Below are 20,636 nucleotides of genomic sequence, written 5' to 3'. Positions count from 1 at the left end.
GTGGGGCCAGGAAGAAGGACCACCAAGAAGCCTGGGCAAGGAGATGCCTCTTTATTGGTGCTGGAGATGTTCCTGAGGGATTTGGGCCATGGGGCCCTCTGCAGGGCCGCTGTCCTCAGCTACTTCCTCCTGCGGGGGATACTCTGTCCCAAGGGCACTTCTTCTGTCAGCTTCTGCAGGAGAGAGAAAATGGGAACCCTGGCAGCCTGCGCTCAGACATCGGCTAGAGGGTGGGCTCAAAGGTGAGGCTGGGTGGAGACTCTACCTGTAACAGGCGAGCGTGGTAGGCAGGAGCATCCTCTCCAGGCAAAGGCTGGGGGCGCACATGCAGGTAGCGTTCAGTGGCCGTCTCCAGCTCCTCCACCTCATACAGGGTGGCTGGGTCCAGTGAGTGGGCATTGATGAGGCTCACAAGATACTCTTTGTAGTGTGCCCTGGGGCGATGAGGGGGCAAAGTATTTTTTCTTTCATTGGGCCAATATTTCCTAAGCATGCCTGGCACTTTACTGGGCACTGGCATACTCAGGTGAATACAAAGGTAACCCTTGCCTACTGCACACCTGTGCACACTGCCTGCTACTACCTAAGCCCTTGCCCAGAGACCCCTTCCTCCCACTCCCTTCAGGACCTACTGCTCCCACTGACCCCCTTTACTGCCGTACATACCCTCACCACTCCCAGCCCCCCTCCCCAACACCATGCTGCATGCCCTGCCTGGCACTCACTGGCAGAGGCCGGCATAGCCGGCTGGGGTCTCCTTGCCACAAGCTTCGTCCTTGAACCCATTGGGAACCTCCTTCTGCTCCATCACGCGGCAGCCACCTAAGGGTAAGGAAAAGAAGGGACCTCTTGTTGGGAGGAAGTTAATAACCCCAAAAGCCCCAGAAATGGGATGTCCATGGAGGCATGGGGAGGTGGCCTCCAGCGGGGTGGGAATGAGGACAAGAACCCCACCCCTAACAGTGGTGGTGGTGGGATGCTTAGAGATGTCATCAGCTGCAGACCAACTCTGATACAGAAGTAGGGACCCCATTGTCTCTGCTCTTATTCAAGCTGGGTTTTGACCCATAATCACATACTCCCTTGAAACAGCTCTTTTTGTTGTTATTTAGCTCTTGTGTAGTTAACTTATTCTGTAAGGGCCTTACCTCTATCTAGATGGTAAGGGGGCAGGGTAGGTTAGAACCATATATAACATCTTCCTATAGCCCTCACAGAACTTAAAATAGCACCCTGCAACTAGCAGAATTCATTAAATGCTAACTGAGTTAATTAATGAATCATTATCATTTGGGAATGAAAGAAAGGATTAGTACTGAGGACCTCATGGATACCAGGTACTTTAATGTTGTATGAAATAGCTTAGATGAAAGGTGGATATTACCCCATTTTACAGAGGACATTAATTAACTTGCCCAAAGGCACAAAAGAAGTAAGCAAAAGACAGGCTTTGAGCCCAGGTCTGCTCCCAGATCTAAGCCCCCCCTTTACTCCAGCCACACTGTAGGGGCCCAGCACACCAGCTCCCCTTAACAAAGGCTTACCTCCAGGAACTGCCCTGGCCCCAGCGGGAGGCTCTGTATTAAACATGATGGTATTGTCCTGAGAAAGAACAGAGAGACAGACGGGCATTATATCCCTGATGGCAGCTCCTGCTGGGTTTCCTAGCCTTTTCCCTTCTAGCCCACCCTGGACCCTGCCTCCTTCTCCAGGGTAATCTGCAAAGCCAGCCAGGCTGGCCATCCCTGACCTGTAGCAGCTTCTGGAGCCGGAGAGGAGTCCAGTCCCGCAGGTAGAAAAGGCAGTCACGAGGATGGTGGCCATGCAGGGACTTTTTTACACGGCAGTTAGGGTCTGGACATTTCTAGAGGAAACCCAGATGGGAGAGAGGAGAGTTGGAGACTATTGGGGTCCTGACGTCTCCGGAGCCCTGCCTGAGTTGTAGGGGTCGGAGAAGATGGAGACGTTGGAAGGTCTGGACCAAGCAGGGGAAGGGTAAAGAGAGGTGCTTTACACCCTATTGACCTCCCCTTCTCTTCCCCTGAGCCCGTCCTCAATAGCCTCTGCCCCTCAAACCCAATGTCAGCCCCCTACCCTTCTATCCCTTCCGTCCCCTCTGGGCTCACATTCTTGGCGTAAAAGGCATTGTAGCAGCCGCTGCAGAACTGGTGGCGGCACTGGGTGCAGTGAAAGTGCATGCAGCCTCCTCGGGCCAGTGCGTACGAGAACTTGCACTTGGGGCAGTCTGCAAGGGATGGGGGGTCAGAGCGGGCACTGCCGTCGCTCCTCTAGGCCCTCAAGGAGAGAGCTGTGGACGATGATAGACTACTGCGCAAATAGGCCAAGCGGGGCAACCTTACCAATTCCATTTTCCTGAAGATACATGGCCAGGCCCTGCGCCTGGTATTCTGGGTCATTGGTGCGTTTCCAGTTCTGGAAATCCTCACAGCTCCGGCCTCGGTGCTGCTCTTCCCACTGCCAGAAGGAAAGCAGGTTTCACATGGAGGCTCAAACCCAGGCCCCAGTCCTTTTTGCTGGCCCCTCTATTCACATCCAGCGCTACCCAACTTGGTTTGTCACCACCATCCACTGTTTGCTGAAATCCAAAACTAAGGACCCATCCTGGATTCTTTCATTCCTTCAAACATCCCATATTGATGAACAAGTCTGGTTGTTCTACCACCCACACCTATCTCAATCCTGCCCCCTTTTCTTTATCCCTGCTGCTACCATCTTACCCCAGGCCATGATTAGGTCCTGCCTAGACTACCAGTCTCCTGGTTTCTGCTGCTGCTCCTCTACAGTCCATGCTCCCACCGCAGCCAAATGGCCTTTAAAAATGAAATCAGTAGACCCAGTGATACTGGTAATATCCCAGTTTTGAGGTTTAGCAGTAGGGTCTCAGGTGCTCGTTTTAATATTATTTCATAACGTAAATGAATTGCTTTGGTACTGAAGTCGGCCTTTTAAAGGATAAATGAGACAGCATCACCCCTTGCTCAGCCTCAGAATGAAAGCAAACACCTTCCTCGATGGCCTCAAGGCCTCTCCTGACCTCATAGCTACCTCCTTTCCAGTCTCCTGCCACCCTCACCCTTGCTCGCAAAGCTCTAGCACACGACACTTATTTTCTGGCTCTGGACTTTCTGTGTGTTGTTCTTTCTGTCCCAAATACTCTTTGCGTGGCTGGCTTCTTCTTAACCTTCAGGCCTGGGCTTAAATGAAACCATTTTAGAGAAGGGTTGTCTGACCTCTCTATCCTAAGCAGGTCCATTCTGTTACTCCTTATCTCAGATTCCTACTTGTTTTCCTTACAGAACTTATACCCATTGCCTTTGAGTCTAGGTATAATTATTTCCTCCTCCTTCTCTTCTTTTTTTCTCTCCTTCTGTTCTCTCTTCCCCCCTTTTTTTTTTTAGCCTGTCTAACTAGTCTGTAAGCCCTTTGAGTGAAAAGATTCTGTCCGTTTTGTTCTCCAATATGCCCCCAGAGTCTAACACAGTACGTGGCAGTAGCTAAGCAAGAATCTCTGAAATGAGGAATATGCCCTCACCTGGCGCTTGCAGCGCACGCAGAAGGTCTGCTGACACTGGGGACATGTTGCCTCTAGCTGTTCCCGCTCATAGATAAAGCCAAAGGAGCACTGTGGGTGCAAGAGCATAAAGACACCTGAGGCCTGATCTGTCACCATCTCCTGGCTCTCCACAGTCAGCTCCCCTGGGCAGGCCACTTACCTGAGCACACCACAAGAACTTGGGGTCCCGCATCAGCACGCCCTCAGTCAGCTTCTTGTGGAACAATGCATAGGCGTCTGGCTCTAGACTCTCCCGAAGCTGGGAATAGGATGCAGGGGTGGTGGGTGGGTGGGGCACTTGTCCAAAGCACAGGGGACCCTGAGCCCTAGGGGTTGCAGTACCTGGATGTCAAGGGTAGAGAAGTAGCTGAGCAATTGTGTGTCATCGGTGAGGTCCGGGCGGCCACAGGCAGGACACGCCATGTCTGTGATGTGCTTCTCCTTCAAAGCGATGGTGAAGTGCTGGCGGAAGCAGTCAGGACAGATGGTGCACTCACAGGAAGTCAGGGCCTGCATCTAAGGGGGAAGATGGGAGGAGAGAAGGGGGTCAGATGCTTCTGCTGCCAGGCTGGGGAAGAAGCAGCAGCCAGGTGTCTACTGAGGCATCAGGCTCTAACTAACAACTGGGCAGGACTGTTGCTGTTAGGTTGCTAGGTGCCAATGAATCGGTTCTGACTCATGGCAATGCTAAAGGTCAGAGCAGAACTGCCCCATAGGGTTTCGAAAGAGCAGCTGGTGGATTTGAACTGTTGACCTTTTGGTTAGCAGCCAAGCTCTTAACCACTATGCCATCAGGGCTCCTAGCAACCTCAAATGCCAACGGGTGCCAGGCCGGTAACCTAAATGTGTGAACATAGTCCAGGTGGAGGAACACAGATAACGGTGAAACCTAAGGTAGATGGAAGAGTGCATGTCCCACCTCTAAAGGCATTCACATTCAATTAAAAACAAACTTATGAACAATATCCTTGAAATGACAAAACTATAGAGTTGGAATACAGATAAGTGGCTGCAGGGAACAGGGACGGGGGGTTGGTAACAAACATAAAGAGGCAGCATGAGATTGCTCCTGTGGTGATAGAACTGTTCTCTGTCTCTTGATTGTGGCAGTGGTCACATGAATCTATACATGAGATAAAATTGCATAGAACACACACACAAGTAAACGCACGTAAACAATTGTGAAAACCGAACAAGATCTGAAACCTAAACAACGCTGTACCAATGTCAACATCTTGGCCTTGATGTTGCACTATAATTATACGTCACTGTTGAGAAAAGCTGGATAAAGAATAAACGAGACTCTTTTTGGAACTTCCTGTGAATCTACAATTATTTAAAAAAAAGAAAAAAAACCCAACAGAGCCTGCCTAACTAGATAGGACTGCATTTGTTTCTACCGATTCAATATCTGATGATATCGAAAGATTACTGTTAATTGTTTCTTGGTATGACAACAGTACTGTGGCTATGTTTTAGAGTTTATCTTTTAGAGACATACACTGAAATACTTATAAGTAAATAAATTATATGATGCCTGCGATTTGCTTCAGAATTATTCTCAAGGTGTGGGTGTAGATGACATAAAAATTGGCTATGCACTGATAACTGTTGAAGCTTGGTGATGAATACCTTTGGAGAGAAGAGGTATGAAGAATTTTGTTATGTTTGAAAATTTCTAAGACAGAATATTAAAAAACGGAGGGGGGCGGGGGAAAAGGAGAGGGTCCACCCCTTTCCAGAAGACTTCAAGGGTACATGGACCAACTACAGACCAGAGGACAGAGCCAGAGGCAAGGGGCTGGTGTCGGCTGAGAGTCTAAGGGGAATGGAATAAGTCTAAGACCAGGTACAGCAGAGAGAAGGTTACCCGGTTACGGGGTAGGGCCCAGCCGCACACAGCACACTCCTGGGCCAGCAAGCGGCGCAGAAAGGCCCGGTCATGGCTGTGCCTCACAGCTTCCACCACGTCCCCCAACTCATAGTTCCTTGGAGTCTCCTGCAGCAGCGACAGCGCCAGCTCTGCCCGGCCCCAGCTGGGGAGTGCATAGACTGCCAACAACCGCCTGATCAGACTCTGCAATGTGATTGCACGTAGAGAAGGAGAGAAGTGGCTGTCAGAGCCCAGGGGCCCTTCCCCTCAGCCTTAACCCCTGCCCCTGTAAGTGGGCTCTTGGGCTCCTTCCCTCCTCCTAGCACCTGCTTATCTGGCCCATCCCAGGAAGGGGTGAGCTCGGGACCACTGTCCCAGAGGCGCTGGTGGAAGGGCTCGAGGCGCTGGCGCTGTAGCTCAGTCAGGGCCCGTGCCACATCACCCCCATGCTGGAACAATGCCTGCAGAGACCCTTCCTTAGGCCCAAAGCCCAAGGACTGGAGCTCTTTCACCTACAAATTGGGAGACGACATAAAAAGTGAAAAGCAAGCAAAGGAGAATGTCAGACATGCCAAGACCTTTGACCCTCACCCCTGTCCCAGTTCCGGCACAGCTAGTACCTTCCTCCGTCGGGCCCTCACACACTCTTCCACAGCTTCATCAAGGTTGCCATGACGATCCAGCCAGGCTTTCCGGGCCTCCTGACAGGAAAAGGCACCCAGCCCTTCGTCCCGCTGTCTAGCCAATTCAGCCACCATCTCCAGAACATAGGGCAGCTCTGAGCGCAACCACTGTAGGGGCACCTCGGTGCCTGAGTACTGCAGAGCCGAGAAGATCTCCTCTGGACAGGCGCCTGAGGCTTCCCCTTCCTAGAGCACAGCCCCACCCAGACAAAGGGTCCATTAGGAACGGCAACCTTCACGCTGGCCCAAACCAAGATGCCAACAGTGGCTGAGCTCAGATGCATGGATCATGTCACCGGTACACAGAACGATATCTGACACGAAGGAGCATTTAATAAGCAGCAATTACTGGCAGCAAGGACACGTTTTACAAGGACTCTTATTATTAACTGCAGCCTCTTCCTTTTCCCACCAGCTCAGTCCGGCCTCATCCCAGGCCCCATCCTCACCCGGATCATCATCACTAGCTGGAGACCTTCCTCTTGCATCTTGTCTTGGCGCTGCTTCTCAGAGTCCCCACAGGAGCTGGGTAGGGGGGCACTGAGGCGTCGCGGGGGCCCTGGCTCAGGATGTCTCTCTTCCAAAGAGCTGGCATGGGGCTGGGGGGTGGGCTGGGCTGGGCCGGGACTGCTGGTCCGGTTGCACATAGCACACACCAAGCCAGGGCCCGAGTTGCAGAAGGTACAATGGATACAGGACCAAAGTTGAGTCTTGGAAGAGGACAGCAAAGTTTCCCCCTGCTGGGAAGACTGAGAGAATCACCCCGTTGACTGGCTGGCTGAGGCTCAAGATGGAAACACAGGGAACTGGGAGAAGACACAGGGAGCTGAAGAAAAATGGGATGGGGAGGAAGTGAATGGTCTGAGATAACAGGTACAAATAAAGAGGTAGGACGGCAGGAACAGGTTACCTGAAGGGGCTGCAGGCAAATGCCAACATCGTGGGAATCCACCACCAAGCTGGGAGGCTGGGCCAGCCGAGGTCGCTCACATACGGCACACAGCACAGCTGCTGACTCATTCTCAAAGGTGCAGCTCTGGCAGGCCCACCGGCCCCGTGCAAGCTCCGGATCTGGGCCCCCAGCTCTTTGGGGACCCTCAACCCCCAGCCCCAACCCCTTACAGCCTCGGGGCCGATCACAGGCCAAACAAAGCACTGCCCAAGGCTTATTTTGCATGGTACAGGCAGCACAGTGCCAGGGCAGACGGGCACTTGCAGGATCAGGGGAAAGAAGAGCGCTGTCTCCCAGGGCCAGCAGAGAGGTCGACTGGGGCCGTGGTAGGGCTTGGGCAGACAAGCTGTAATGGAAAAGCAAACATGGCCTGCTGAAATGAGATCTGGGATCCTCGCTCCTGGGTATCCCCCATTCCTCACAGAACGATACATGGCTCTGGGCTTCATACATATTGTTCTCTCTGCCTGGAACACTTCCATACCCACAGCCTGTCCAATGTTAAAGTGAGAACCTAAAGCTCACTTCTTCCTGAGAGACATCCCTATACATGCTTGACTCATTCTAGTTACTTGAAAACTCATGACTGATTGAGCGAACCCTTCTAACTAGGCTGCATCCTCCTGCTACCTATTTGCACACCATAGTCTATTTTCTATGACCACTACTTGCTTGATGCATGTTATCTATAACTACTTTGAGGGCAGTGACTGGCTGCTTGCCCTCGTTATAGTCTTTCGCACAGAAACTAGCATGGGGTAGTCAAGTGACCTTCACCCTTAAGTTCTCTCAGCTTCACTCCCAACCAAAACAAAAGGCCTGTCACCTGGGGATCAGGGTGGTGGCATGGAGGGTCCCAGGCAGGGTCTGGCGGAAGTGATGGGCACGGGATGGGTGCCCGTGGAAGAGAGAATCACAGGCTGAGCACAAGATCTGTTTACAGGCTGGACAGTACAGTGTGCCTGGGGCAGAACCACAGAGGAAGCAGGGGCCAGGAGAGGAGCCTGGAAGACGGGAGAAAGAGTAGAACATATTTCTGAAAAAGACCAGGTTACGTCTGAATCTGTTGCAAGAGAGGAGACAAGTCCCAAGACTATTTTTCAATATGTCTGGACCCAAGAAAACAATTTTTATCTCCTTAAGGAAAGAAACAAAGATACCCAAGAAAGATATAAAAAGGCCCCAAATTTCCTTCAACGGATGGGGTCTACTATCCCCTCCTTCCCACAAACCTACAAGAATACCTGGGGCTGAGGGTGTGGTGAGGGGTCCAGGCGCAATCTCTCTCAGTAGGGGGGTAAACTCCGAAAGCTGCAGCATCTGAGGAAGGAGTGGCAGAGAATGGGCAAGTGTTTGAGGACAGAGAGTCCCACAACCCCGGCTCCCTTCCTTCCTTACGTTGTCTTCAACCTTGTCTTTCAGCAGCTGCTCCAGTGCCTGCTGTTGTGGGTGGGTATTCTGAAAACAAGACAAAAGGAGTTCTCACCGAGAACCGCTGAACAAAGCCCTCCTCTAAGCCCAGTCCCCCAACATTTACAGGAGCAAGAACAGTGTGGGGAGCTACCAGGTTGCTGTGGGGAATATGCCCATGTCTCAGCAGCATGGGGTTCCCCAGATTGGCTTCTGCGTTAGGCTGGCTGAGTCCTCAGGACTTGAGAACCTCACCTCCATCAGCAGGCTGAGCTCGGTCCGAAGCAGCAGTACTTCCAGTGTGACTGCAGCAACCTGGTGCTCATCTGGCTCCTCCTGCCCCTCGGGGAAGCTCAGCCCATCTCGATGCTCCTCCGTGTAGCCATACAATCGCAGCACATCTCGGCCCCCCTGTCACACATTCACAACCAAAGTCACCACCCAGCAGGCTCCCTCTCCCAAAAGGGCTGGACCCCTCCCGATTCAGCAGTCTCGGCCTGACCCAGTCCCCATCTCTCCCAAGGCCCAGGGGTTTCACCTGCACAGCATCCACCGTACTGCGAAAGACAGGGTTATTAAACTTGACCCCGCGCCAGTACCGGGGCCGCTGAGGGTTGAGCAGGTTTCGGCCATATTTCTCCAGGATGTTCAGGGCCGTGGAGAGGCGGCTGAGGTAGTGGCGGGGCTGGAAGCAGTCAGAGAGCAGAGACCGATGAGCCTGGCCCCAGCCCCAGACCCTATGTCCTCCTCCCGAGCGAGGCTGGGTCTCACCTCCCCATGAGCGTTGCATCGGACCAGGCGTGCAGCGTCTAGCTGCAGGTAGCGGGCGGCCGGCGGCAGAGAGGTGGTCAGTAGAGGCCGGAGCTGCTCCAGGGAAAACGTCTGCCCGGAATCCCTCCGCAGAGCGCTCGCCAGTTCCTCGCGCGCCTCCAGGAAGGCCCGCTCCTCCTCCTCCCCCGGCATCCTGAGAAAGGAGTCAGCCCCAGCCCCGTCGCCCGCCGGAATGCAGCGCAGGCTGCGCCCGGGCCAAGCGCTGCCGCTCCTGCCTGGCGTCCCGCTTTGCGGTCCGTTCCGATTCGCGCGGCCGCTCAAGGTCACTCAAGCCACGGTCACCGTTCGGCCCCCGACCCCAGGCCAGGGTTAGCCGGCAACAGGAAGTACTAGGAAAAAGGGTGGGACTGCCAGCAGGTTTCAGGGGAAGGGGAGGGGCTCAAGGTCACGGGGGGAGGTTAGGAATATAGGGGCGTGGCCACGGCAAGGGTTCCAGCCAATGAGGAGAGCAAATGGCCCCTGGTTCCTCCCCCAGCACTTTCCAATTTTTTTTTCTTTTTAAGCCCCTTTCAGGAGCTTTTCCTCTGTCTTTTTCCAGACGGGTTCCGCCTCTTCCCGGACAGCCTGTGGTGCGTGGTTGGCCCCTTTCCCTCAGTTCCTCTGTCTCTCTCTCTCGACCAGTCAGCCAGGCGCCTGTCCCCATCGGGAAAGTCCTCCTCCGCTGGGGACCTGACTCCGGCCGGCCCTAGCCGGGCTCATGCGAGTCCCGCCCCTCTCCCGTCTGTCCTGAAGGCTGGGTGTTTTCCTGGGGGAAGCCCCTTGCCGTCTCCCTGCCCTGTCTGTATAGCCCTTTCCCGCAGCAGACCCTCCCTCCTACTACCCTTCCCTCCTGCTCTGACCCCTCTCCGCCCCTTCCCCGCGGCCCATCCTTCTTCGGGGAGCCCCACCTCTAGACAGGCTCTGTCCCACTTCCCCGCCCCTCTTGCCCCAACCCTGTGCTTCTGGACTGCCCTTGCCCCTCGCTGCAAGCCCCGCCCCCCTCCGAGGGACAGCCCCCGTTCCAGTCTCCCCAGTCCCACTAGCCCTAGCCCCTCCCTCGGACAGCCCCTAGGCTTGTGACCGAGCCAGCACCGCCTCCCCTAGCCGCTTCTGGCGGGGAATGGCTGAGGGGCGTCCTTCAGTATGCGGTCCGCCGGGGGTTGGGGGAAAGAACGACGGGGGCGGGGCTGAGGGGGGCGGGCCTGGACCTGGGGAGTGAAAGCGAAAGCCCAGGCGGCGAGCCGGGAGACCGAAGACCTTGCAACTGGAGGAGCATGGCCAAGCCTTGTGGGGTACGCCTGAGCGGGGAGGCCCGCAAACAGGTAATGGGGGGACCGGGAAGGCCAGGAAGGGGCCGCGAAGCCCGCTTGGGTGGAGGCAAAGCTGGATGCTCCGGAGGACCAAGGCCACGCCAGAGAACTTCCTCAGTCCCTCACTTTCGTGCTTTCACTTCTGTCTGGGGATTCCCAGATTCCTGGCCTTTGGCCAGCCTGCACTGAGCCAGGGGCTCCCAGGAAGAACTGGCCGCTGGTGGGAAAGGCCTGAGTCACAGGGGAGGGCACCCCTTTTGGCGGGAGAGGGTGGTGGGCTCTTTCTTATTCTTGGCAACTGAGACTTAACCAGCATCCTGAACTGCTCTCTGCAGGTGGATGTCTTCAGGCAAAATCTCTTCCAGGAGGTAAGTCTCTGGACTCAAGCGATTTGACTCAGAAGCTTAAACCAGTACTTGAGGGTCACAACCTCAGAGTGACTCCCAAACCCACCCTACACCTGGGCACTACTTCCCTTATGAAGCCTTCACCCAGAGTGAGCTCCTAATTATTGATTTCTGCCTTTAATTTCATCCCTCTTAAGATTCTACTCTCTTTCTGCCACTTTCCCTCCCCTCTTTTGGTGTAGATGGAAAAGCCATGGCCCCAAAGCCAGAATACCCTAGTCCTAACCTCAGTGGTGAAGTGGTTGAGGGCTACCACTGCAAACCAAAAGGTCTACAGTTCAAAGCCACCAGCCACTCCTTGGAAACCCTATGGGGCCATTCTACTCTGTCCTATAGGGTCTCTGTGAGTCAGAGTTAACTTCATGGCAATGAGTTTGGTTTTGGTTTGGTTAACCTTGGTTCAGCCACTTAACCAGCTTGGCAAGTCCATTACCTTTTCAGGGCTTCATTTCCTCAGTTGTAAGTCTTGAACTCAATGATTTCCAAGGGTCCTTTCAGCCCTCCTTCTCAATCTCATTGAACGCCTTCTGTGATTGCCCCCACCCTTGCCATGTAACCCACAGGCTGAGGAATTCCTCTGCACATTCTTGCCGCAGAAGATCGTATACCTGAATCAGCTCTTGAAAGTGAGTAGTGTGGGCCCTTCCTGCCTCATCCCGTGGCCTCTCTTCCATCTGCTCACCCTCTCTAGCCAATGACTGGGCTCAGCACCCAGAGAACAGTTGTGAATGGTGGGTAGGAGCATTAGGATGGTGTGAGGCCTAAGCCTAGGTTGGGAGGCAGAGGGTGGGTGGGATGAGTGGAGGGAAGACTCTGGGCAGCCTCTGACAGTGAGCTCTATGCAGGAAGACTCCTTCAGTGTGACTGACCTGACTTCCCTCCGGGCCCCACTGGACATCCCTATCCCAGACCCCCCACCCAAGGATGATGAGGTGAGGTACTCAGGGTGCAGGGATTGGACCATAAACCCAATAAAGACGATGGCACGCCAGCCTCCATGAGGTTTCTAAAGTGATTTTCCTCCATTTTGCCTTAGATGGAAACAGATAAGCAGGAGAAAAAAGAAGGTAAGAGAAGAAGGGGTAGATAGGGAAGTGGAAAATGGCATATTGACTGCTAAATGAGAAGGGTCCTCCATCTCCTGTTTCTCACAGCCCCTAAGTGCGGCTTTCTCCCTGGAAACGAGAAGCTGCTGGCCCTGCTTGCCCTAGTTAAGCCAGAAGTCTGGACTCTCAAAGAGAAATGCATTCTGGTAAGTCTGGGAGCTCGGAGAAGAGGAAAGAGAAGATAAGCAAGGCCAGACCCTGGCCTCCTTCAGAGAGGCAAGCCCTTTATTCAGGGACTAGTCCCAAAATAGGAAATGTCTTTCTGTGCCTTAGTTTTAGATGCCCTTTGTTCTCTTCCTCATTCTGCTAGACCTGTGGTATCATAATGGTGCCCTGAAGTCAGAGACTATGCTGTACCCACTTCTCATCTCAGAACATACTGGTGTACCAGGTACACAGTGGAAGTGGTATGATATATGAGTGGTTTAAGCACTCAGGCCATAGAGAAAGACTATCTGGATTCACATCCTGACTTATCACTTACCTAGGTGGTCACCTTGAATAAGTCACTTAGACTGTGACTCAGATTTCTCATCCTTTAAGTGGGAATAGCAAGTGTGTATGCCTTGAAGGTTTCTGTGAAGACTAAATTAGATAAATAATACATATCATAGTGCCTGCACATAGTAAGTACTCAATTAAATATAACCTATCAAAAAAAATTTTTTTTTTTTATTTTTAAGAAGTGGCACGAGGTATGTTGAATGCTTCCTACATGATACCTCTTAATCTAGGTGATCACATGGATCCAGCATCTGATTCCCAAGATTGAGGATGGAAATGATTTTGGGGTGGCAATCCAGGTAAGATACGGGTGAGTGAGGGCACTGAGAGTGGGGAGAGACTTGGAGAGGGATAGGATCTAGCCATGAGTTAGGAGGAAGAAGGAGATGGTTGGTGAAGGAGAAAGGAAATGAGGTGTTTTCTTTCCACCCTCATCTTTTGTCACCACAGGAGAAAGTGCTGGAGAGGGTGAATGCAGTCAAGACCAAGGTGGAAGCTTTCCAGACAACCATTTCCAAGTGAGGGCAGCTGGGGGCTGCAGGAACATTTCTTTGAGAGTCTTAAGACTGTCCTGTCCCAGCAGGACAATGGGGGACTTTGGGAAGGGTCTGAGGGAGTGTATTTCCTTGAACACCCATTCCTGGGGTTACTTCCCTTGCTTCTGGCAGGTACTTCTCAGAACGTGGGGATGCAGTGGCCAAGGCCTCCAAGGAGACCCATGTAGTAAGTGGATAGTCCACCAGCCTTTTAGCTGAGGCTGGCTGGAGGTGCGAAGGAAAGGGGGGAGTGGATTTCCTTGTCTTATTTATGATCTTACCAGTGCAGAGGACATCTAATCAAAAGCATTCTCTAGAAAAGCTGATTTGGGCTTCAAAAGCCTTGATCCTTTTCTCTGCTTGATCATGTGGGATCCTGTTTCTTGGTGCGGAGAAGGGATTCATTCTCAAGTTACCTATTCCCTATATGAGGAAACCAGACTAATGTCCCAGCCTCCTAGGATGCTGACTCAACTTTGCCTCCCACATCCCAGATGGATTACCGGGCCCTGGTGCATGAGCGAGATGAGGCAGCCTATAGGGATCTCAGAGCCATGGTGCTGGACTTAAGGACCTTCTATGTGAGTATGGAGTGAGCCCCTAAGAGGAGGCATGTGATGTGGGCCGGGGGGAGGGGGGGAGCGGGGGAAGGGAGGAGAAGAACCTGACTGCTGCCCTTCTGGCTTTCTTCCTAGGCTGAGCTTTATCATATAATCAGCAGCAACCTGGAGAAAATTGTCAATCCAAAGGGTGAAGAGAAGCCATCTATGTACTGAGCCCTGGGCTAGAAAGGAATAAATGACCTGGATTACTTCTGTTGTGTGTCCTTGTCATTCATTCAGAAAGCATTTATTGAGTGCCACCTGTGTCTAAATACTGTGTGTATATGTGATAGAGGGAAGAGGGTGCCAGGAAGACAAACATGAATCAGACGCCCGTCCTAAAGGAGTCCTAAAGAACAGGGCGAACCTATTACATGCCATGACAGCCATGCAGATAACCTGCTTTATGGAATTTCACAAGTTATTTCCATCCAGGAGTCTCATGAATGCTTCACGGAAGAGATGGCATTTGGGCAAAACCCTTACAGGAATAATAAGGGTTTGGACAGACAAGGGGAAAGTTCTGTGGCTGTGGTTGGAGAATGAAGGAAGGAATTGGTCTCATCAAAGAAAACTGAGCAAAACTGGAAGGAGGATCGAGGTTTCACTGGGAGAATTAAGGGTGAATAGTTGAACCCCTTCTCAAGCACTGGAAAGGGGAAAAAAGTTCCCAAGGCATTGTAGTGAAGGAAATTACAACACGGTGCGTTATGGGAAGGATGGATCTATAGGATTTTTCTTTTGGTCCTTTTTTTCCCCTTTATTAGCCAATTGCCGTATTTATCTCTGCCTTTCAGGATTCCGAAACCCTGGTGGCATAGTGGTTAAGTGCTACAGCTGCTGACCAAAGGGTTGGCAGTTTGAATCCGCCAGGCGCTCCCTGGTAACTCTATGGGGCAGTTCTACTTTGTCCTGTAGGGTCGCAATCAACCCTACGGCACCGGGTTTGGTTTTGGTTTAGGTTCAGGATTCAGCCCTGTTCAGATGGTAGAGGCAAGAGTTCCTCTACTGTGGTCTTTGCTATAAACTCCATGGGATTGTTCAGTAATTCAGGGTCTTATCTTGTTTTTAAATATGGAATAATAATGTTGCCTCGTACTTGACAGTTTGGAAACCGGTCCCCATACGCTATCTCATTTAATTCTTAAAGCACCATGGGCAACTGGTATTACATTAAGGAAACCAAGGGCCAGATAATCTGTAGTCTCGAGGGTAACACGGCTCGTAAGTAAGTGACAGGGTCAGTCTGGAGTCCAGATCCGCTCATTCCATAACAGGAGCAAGGAGGTCCGCTACGTCTGCACGTTTGAAAAACCACTGCTTCGGAACATCTTGCGCGGGCCTCGGGCTTTACCGGGTTGGCTCCGCCGGGCTTGTGGGGGCGGGCAGCACAGGTAACAGACAAAACCATTCGGCAATCATGAGCGGAAGTCGGCTAGCCTAGCCAATAAGTGCGCCGACTAATGGTTTATTGTTGTAAACTTCAGTTTGGATGGAGGCAAAAGCCGCTGATTGGATAAAATGAGAACCTCTAAGCCTATCAAAGAGCACCACATGGGCGGGACTCTTGCCGCGGGTCCGGCTTGGAGCAGCAGGCGCTGAACACTGGCAAAAGGCACTGATCCGCATCCGCCCGCCGGGGGCGGGGGAAGGCGGGGCTCAGTACCGCGGGATGCAATCGGGACCTCCTTCTGGGCAGGGCCGGGGGCGGGCACCCGGGTCGAGGTCTCCGGGAGCCTTCGGGCTACCTTCGAGCCGAGGCGGCTTCACGGGCGAACGTAAGCGAAGGGGTACCAAGGTGTTGGTGTCGGTAGTCAAGGAGGGCGCCGGGGTGCTGGAGGGAGCTGGGCGGACACGAGCTAGGGGCTTCGCAGGGTGGCGTGGGAACCGGCACTAACTGGGCTTACTTCGTACCCGGGCAGGCCCCTCTCGCCATGGGGGAGGTGGAGATCTCAGCCCGGGCCTACGTGAAGATGTGCCTGCACGCCGCCCGGTACCCGCACGCTGCTGTCAACGGGCTGTTGCTGGCGCCGGCGCCGCGGACCGGGGAATGTCTGTGCCTCACAGACTGTGTGCCCCTATTCCACAGCCACCTGGCCCTGTCCGTCATGCTGGAGGTCGCCCTCAACCAGGTGCCGCCGCTGGACGCCAACCGACTACCGCGAATGCCCCCAAAACCCCTAGCCCAAGCCCATTCCTGGCCCCTTGCGGTAGTGCGGACCCACAGGGCCGGCATCACGCTTTAGTTACTGATGGCCCCTTTCCCACGGCAGGTGGATGTGTGGGGTGCACAGGGCGGTCTGGTGGTGGCTGGGTACTACCATGCCAATGCAGCTCTGGACGACCAGAGGTGAGTTGGGTAGCCAAAAGCAGAAGGCAAAGGGTTATGGGGTGGGAGTCAAGAGAGCCAAGGTCATTCCTTCTATTTTTCCTTCCTTAAACACTTAGGAGCAGAGTCTGTACATCTGGCACTATGCTGGGTACTGGAGTGAGGAAATACAATGATGAGTAAGACAGCAGTGTTCTGGAGGAGCTGGGGGTGGGGTGGGGTGGGGAGGACAACTGTGTATCAATAAGAACAGGTTAACACTTCCTTTATGAGAGTGCCTCCCAATTACTGAACGAACAGAGGGGAAATGCAACCAGCAACTTAATAAAAAGGAAATCATATACATATAGATAAGATAGGTAGAGATAATTACATTTATCAATCATATAAATGGATCAAATGATTGTAGTGTTTTGTAATTTGTTCCCCTGCATAATAAATAAATGACATCTTTCCATCTCTACACCAAGATCTACCTTACCCTAACAGCTATAGTGTATGCATATGAATGTCTATAATTTATTTAGTGCTTTACATTAAGCATTGAGGTGGTTTCCAATTTTTTGCTATTACAAAAAGCAAAAAAAAAAAAAAAACCTATTGCCATCGAGTGGATTACAACTCATAGCAACCCTGTAAGACAGTAGAACTGCACTCTAGGGTTTCCAAGGAGCGGCTGGTGGATTCCAACTGCAGACCTTTTGGTTAGCAGCCATACACTGTCTTATTATTATAGTAGATTCTTTGTAAGTGAAATTTCTGGGTCAGTACATGTATATTAAGCAGTTTTGATATTCATTCTCACCAACAGTGTCTGTTTCCCATCATAGCATTCAAACATCATGCAGTTGTACATCAAACTGAGCTAACCCCACCCCCAGCCCCTACCCAGCTACAAGGAAAGGTCACAACTGCACCCATATCTGAGAGACCTGGGAGACCCAGCTCAGATGATGGGGCCTGTCCAGCCAGTTCCTCATTCCTCTGATCTTTCCTCTACACAGCCCTGGGCCCCTGGCCTTGAAAATTGCTGGGCGAATTGCAGAATTCTTCCCTGATGCAGTACTCATCATGGTGAGCCTTGGGATTCAGGGTTGGGGGAGTCGGAGAGAACATCGTGGGTGGGATCTTTGAAACTCGCTTGTCCTTGTCCACCAGCTGGATAATCAGAAACTGGTGCCTCAACCTCGTGTGCCCCCAGTCATTGTCCTGGAGAACCATGGTCTCCGCTGGGCCCCCAAAGACAAGAACTTGTGAGTGCCCTACTCCCTCCACTTCTTGGAAGTCCAAAGTTCCTGGGTTCCCTCTGTCCTGCCCCAAAAGTCCTTCCCTAGACCTAACTTCTGCCAAGTTCTGCATCTGGCCCCATCGCCTACTGTTTGACTTCCATGGTGGTTACTATTTCAGAGTGATGTGGAGGGACTGGGAAGAGTCGCGGCAGATGGTAGGAGCACTTCTGGAGGGCCGGGCCCACCAGCACCTTGTGGACTTTGACTCACACCTTGATGACATCCGGCAGGACTGGACCAACCAGCAGCTGAATACCCAAATCACCCAGTGGATTGATCCCACTAATGAAAATGCTTGAGCCAGGGTCAGTGGGGCCAGGATCCAATAAAGAGACTTGGGCTGATGGGTAACAGTATGATTATATTTATTGTGCCTAGATGGCAAGGTGAGAGAGAAACCTCAACAGGAGAAAAATGGGGGGAAAGTCTGGAGTCCCCGATAAAAGGCAGGAGGGTCTCTGTTGCACTCATCACAAAAATGAGAGCAGAGGCCCTCAATAAATCATCCCCTTTGTTTCTCCCCTGGGCTTCTTGAGTTTTTCGAAGTTCTTCAGGATGATGTCATATAGCACTGCCTACAGGGCCAGGGAGGAGTGGGGGTCAGCTGTAGGTGCCAGTCGCTCTGTGCCCCATTTCCAGCCTTGTGAAGAGGCCACGCTTTGTCACCCTTTACCCCCAGCCTGCAGGGTCTGGGAGCGGGTGGCCTGGGAAAGCTGCCTCTGCCCACCCCTGCCCTGCGCTGCCCTCGCCTCCTCACGTAAGCATTGCGGATCTCCATGATCCTCAGACGGATGTCCCGGTACTCCGCCTCATCCAGCTCATGCACCAGCTGCCGATAATCGCCCTGAGGGAGACTTGGGGTCAGCCTGACTTCATCCAAGTGTGTCCATCCCCCCGTATATCCCGACCTGTGCTACCTACCACATGGGGTTGCTTGGCTGCTTTGGTTACTGCATCACCCCGCTCAGAGAAATACCTGTGGGAAGTGGAAGAAGTGTGTAGAGTGGGAGAAGGTGGCATGAGCCCTGGCCTCTGTCCCCAATCCAAAGCAGAGCATGCGTGTGGGTGTGGGTGGGTGATCACTTACTTGGAGATTTGGGTGTGGAAGCCTTCCAGCTTGGTGTGAAGGGTGGTCATCAGCTCAAACACCTTTTCCTGGAGAAAGCAAGCAAGAGGATAAAGTAGAAGGAAATATAGACTGGAGGGGAAGGAAAGGCAGGGACATGGGGCAGCATGCTCACCTGGACAGCCACTCCAAAGTTGTTCCCATCCTCAATCCGTGGTATCTGCAGCTGCAACCAGGTGGTGACCTGGGACAAGGGAATGGCATCTAAGTCACAGCAGTCCCCCACCCAATTCCCACAAGGTGGGTGGAGGTGTCATAGGTTCATCCTGAGCCCCAGGGCCTGGACTTCTGGCTTCACTTGCTATGCTGTTCCTGCTAAGACCTAGTAGTGTCATGCCCTAACTGGGAGGAACCAAGGAGGACAAAGGGTTCAACCTAAAGCCTGAGGTGGGAGTGGGAGGGCTCACCAGGTTGAGCTGCTCAATGACGTCTTTGATCTCTGGCTTCAGGCGCTGCAAGAGGGCCACGATCTTCTCATTGCAGCTCACTGGGCCACAGGGAGGACCTGGGGAGTAGGCAATGGGTCAGTAACATATCTGGGCCTGTGTGAGGGGGACAGGGGAGGGATCCTTAGCAAGAAGCTCTTGGGGAGTGGGACTCAAGTCCCTTCCCACCATCGTTGTTTCAAGTACCTTTGTCTTCATCTTCCCCTTTTTTCTTTTCATCCTTGTCTTCCTTCTGCAGCGAGAGAGGGGCTCATGAGAGTCAGGCCTAAGGTTGATTTTCCCCATGATCAGGTCCCTCTCCCCAGCTTGCCTCCTGCTGTTTCTTCCGCTCCTCCTTCTCTTTCTCCTTGACTGGGTCAGGCACTGGTATGTCCAATGGAGCCTTCAGATTGCTCAGGTTGGCTTCATTGAGAGCTGGCTCCTGGTGCAGGGTGAGAAGAGGGCTGTAGGCAAGGGTGTCCTCACTTCCTCTTTCTGACCCCCCCCCCACTCTCCCCTTGGCCCCTATTCTCTAGCCCCTTGCCCAGCCCCAGTACCTTTAGAAATGCATCCAACTCAGAAATCTTCTTGGGGAAATAGCTCCCAAGCAGGTTCTCTGTCTGTGTGTGAGGTGGGAGTGGGGGAAGGCAGAGGTCAGAATCAAAGGCCCACCTGGCCAGTGATGCAGAGCCACTGCTGCCCAGCAAGAGAGGGAGGGCTGAGCGGTGGGAGTTGGGGACCAGTGGGGGTACAGATGGGGCAGGTCTTACCTTGGCACACAGGTCTTCCCGGAACACATTCACCTGTGGGGCATAGGCAACCCTTCAGAAACCTGGCTATAAGGCCAATTCATTTGAGAGCAGTTTCTTTAGGATTGCATCGGGCCTGGAGCTGGGGAAGGGTGGGGGTGGACCCGGGTGGTGGAGGAGTGGATTCCCGTGGGGCTCAATTAGGGGGGTGAGAGCATTCCTGGCAGAGAAGAGTGGGTGGTTCATGTAGGAACAGATCCCTCGGGTTGCCTGGGTCACCCTGAAGAGGACATGTATGAGAGCCCCCTGCGACTGGGGCAGGAATGAGCACCCTGTGGGATGGGACTTGGGGACTTGATGAGAAGGCCACGAGGTAGCAGGGGCAGGTCCCGCACCCCATCTGTGTGTGGCCCCGGCCCCGGGCCAGCGGATTTCCCCGCTACGCCAGCTCTCCGCTTCACCTCACCCCACTGAACCACGGTCGCCTCGTCTCTTCCCGCAGGCAGGCCTGGAGGATCTCCCGTGGGCTCAGGTGCTCCGGGTGCGTGGCCTCGGTCGACTGACCTTCACTCGTGTCGGGGGCTGGAGGCTAGTTAGGGTTGCCCTCAGCCTCTTTGAGCCACGCCTCCCTAAAGGGCCCTTCCTTTAACCTGCTGCGCTCACCTTGGCTTGGGCTTCAGGCTGGACCCTGAGTGTGGCCATGGCTGGGGAGGGGGCCTTACGCCGCGCGTGGAGCGAGTAGTGGGCACGGGGAAGGGAAAGTGAAAGCAGCTCTCAGCCCGCACCGCCTTCCTGGGTAGTGGTGGTACTGAAGGAGGCGGGGCCGACCACAGAGGACAGGGGCGGGGGAGGAGAGGAAGGCAGCGGAGGCGCTGCTCCCATTACAGCCGGAGAGAAGCCTCCACAACCCTCCTTTGCCCGGCCCGCCTTCCAGTCCCCAGGCCCCGCCTT

The 20,636-nt window shown here is 53.4% G+C and overlaps 4 protein-coding genes across 6 annotated transcripts; 2 read left to right on the top strand and 2 right to left on the bottom strand.

Moving 5' to 3' along the window:
* Positions 1-29: 29 nt before the first annotated feature.
* Positions 30-10,135, bottom strand: RNF31 (ring finger protein 31). 2 transcript variants are annotated; one of them, XM_010600532.3, is made up of 21 exons: positions 9,264-10,135; positions 9,031-9,177; positions 8,748-8,903; positions 8,481-8,540; positions 8,327-8,402; positions 7,909-8,086; positions 7,041-7,428; positions 6,580-6,879; positions 6,068-6,316; positions 5,774-5,959; positions 5,445-5,651; positions 3,917-4,090; positions 3,735-3,833; positions 3,554-3,643; positions 2,361-2,475; positions 2,127-2,245; positions 1,751-1,864; positions 1,545-1,602; positions 726-822; positions 266-434; positions 30-173 (listed from the first exon to the last, which is right to left on the bottom strand). In XM_010600532.3, exons 1-21 carry the CDS (start codon positions 9,453-9,455, stop codon positions 120-122), a joined length of 3,228 nt encoding a protein of 1,075 aa, XP_010598834.1. In that variant the 5' UTR covers positions 9,456-10,135; the 3' UTR covers positions 30-119. The 2 variants fall into 2 exon arrangements, with proteins under 2 accessions (XP_010598834.1, XP_064148405.1); XM_064292335.1 differs by lacking the exons at positions 5,445-5,651; positions 5,774-5,959.
* Positions 10,136-10,500: 365 nt separating this feature from the next.
* On the top strand, positions 10,501-13,981 carry PSME2 (proteasome activator subunit 2). The gene is made up of 11 exons (XM_003420958.4): positions 10,501-10,624; positions 10,948-10,980; positions 11,583-11,645; positions 11,865-11,951; positions 12,056-12,086; positions 12,174-12,271; positions 12,860-12,928; positions 13,080-13,147; positions 13,298-13,352; positions 13,660-13,746; positions 13,861-13,981. The coding sequence occupies exons 1-11, from the start codon at positions 10,577-10,579 to the stop codon at positions 13,939-13,941; spliced, it is 720 nt and encodes a 239-aa protein (XP_003421006.1). The 5' UTR covers positions 10,501-10,576; the 3' UTR covers positions 13,942-13,981.
* Positions 13,982-15,427: 1,446 nt separating this feature from the next.
* EMC9 (ER membrane protein complex subunit 9) lies at positions 15,428-17,684 on the top strand. Of its 2 annotated transcripts, XM_023540108.2 has the most exons (7): positions 15,428-15,545; positions 15,690-15,899; positions 16,041-16,117; positions 16,216-16,275; positions 17,101-17,170; positions 17,255-17,349; positions 17,504-17,684. In XM_023540108.2, the coding sequence occupies exons 2-7, from the start codon at positions 15,702-15,704 to the stop codon at positions 17,682-17,684; spliced, it is 681 nt and encodes a 226-aa protein (XP_023395876.1). In that variant the 5' UTR covers positions 15,428-15,545; positions 15,690-15,701. The 2 variants fall into 2 exon arrangements, with proteins under 2 accessions (XP_023395876.1, XP_003421046.1); XM_003420998.4 differs by lacking the exon at positions 16,216-16,275 and having other exon boundaries at positions 15,429-15,545.
* A 49-nt stretch (positions 17,685-17,733) lies between these two features.
* On the bottom strand, positions 17,734-20,468 carry PSME1 (proteasome activator subunit 1). The gene is made up of 11 exons (XM_010600531.3): positions 20,349-20,468; positions 19,707-19,739; positions 19,494-19,556; positions 19,268-19,378; positions 19,144-19,189; positions 18,919-19,016; positions 18,627-18,695; positions 18,473-18,540; positions 18,307-18,361; positions 18,143-18,229; positions 17,734-17,960 (listed from the first exon to the last, which is right to left on the bottom strand). The coding sequence occupies exons 1-11, from the start codon at positions 20,385-20,387 to the stop codon at positions 17,880-17,882; spliced, it is 750 nt and encodes a 249-aa protein (XP_010598833.1). The 5' UTR covers positions 20,388-20,468; the 3' UTR covers positions 17,734-17,879.
* Between the last annotated feature and the right edge of the window lie 168 nt (positions 20,469-20,636).

Source organism: Loxodonta africana, chromosome 10 (genome assembly GCF_030014295.1).
Source record: "Loxodonta africana isolate mLoxAfr1 chromosome 10, mLoxAfr1.hap2, whole genome shotgun sequence".
Classification (NCBI taxonomy): domain Eukaryota; kingdom Metazoa; phylum Chordata; class Mammalia; order Proboscidea; family Elephantidae; genus Loxodonta; species Loxodonta africana.
The sequence above is the reverse complement of the archived record's forward strand: the minus strand, read 5'-3'. Positions and strand labels throughout refer to the sequence as shown.

Coding starts and splice junctions, on each gene's coding strand:
- PSME1 (XM_010600531.3), bottom strand. CDS start 20,387: ATGGCCACACTCAGGGTCCAGCCTGAAGCCCAAGCCAAG. Junction 18,362..18,472: donor TTCCACACCCAAATCTCCAA/GTAAGTGATCAC, acceptor CACTTCCCACAG/GTATTTCTCTGAGCGGGGTG. Junction 18,230..18,306: donor CAGCCAAGCAACCCCATGTG/GTAGGTAGCACA, acceptor AGTCTCCCTCAG/GGCGATTATCGGCAGCTGGT.
- EMC9 (XM_023540108.2), top strand. CDS start 15,702: ATGGGGGAGGTGGAGATCTCAGCCCGGGCCTACGTGAAGATGTGCCTG. Junction 16,118..16,215: donor GCAGCTCTGGACGACCAGAG/GTGAGTTGGGTA, acceptor TTAAACACTTAG/GAGCAGAGTCTGTACATCTG. Junction 16,276..17,100: donor GTGAGGAAATACAATGATGA/GTAAGACAGCAG, acceptor TCCTCTACACAG/CCCTGGGCCCCTGGCCTTGA.
- RNF31 (XM_010600532.3), bottom strand. CDS start 9,455: ATGCCGGGGGAGGAGGAGGAGCGGGCCTTCCTGGAGGCGCGCGAGGAA. Junction 6,880..7,040: donor TTTGCCTGCAGCCCCTTCAG/GTAACCTGTTCC, acceptor TGATTCTCTCAG/TCTTCCCAGCAGGGGGAAAC. Junction 1,865..2,126: donor ATGCCTTTTACGCCAAGAAT/GTGAGCCCAGAG, acceptor GGTTTCCTCTAG/AAATGTCCAGACCCTAACTG.
- PSME2 (XM_003420958.4), top strand. CDS start 10,577: ATGGCCAAGCCTTGTGGGGTACGCCTGAGCGGGGAGGCCCGCAAACAG. Junction 10,625..10,947: donor GCGGGGAGGCCCGCAAACAG/GTAATGGGGGGA, acceptor TGCTCTCTGCAG/GTGGATGTCTTCAGGCAAAA. Junction 12,272..12,859: donor TCAAAGAGAAATGCATTCTG/GTAAGTCTGGGA, acceptor CTCTTAATCTAG/GTGATCACATGGATCCAGCA.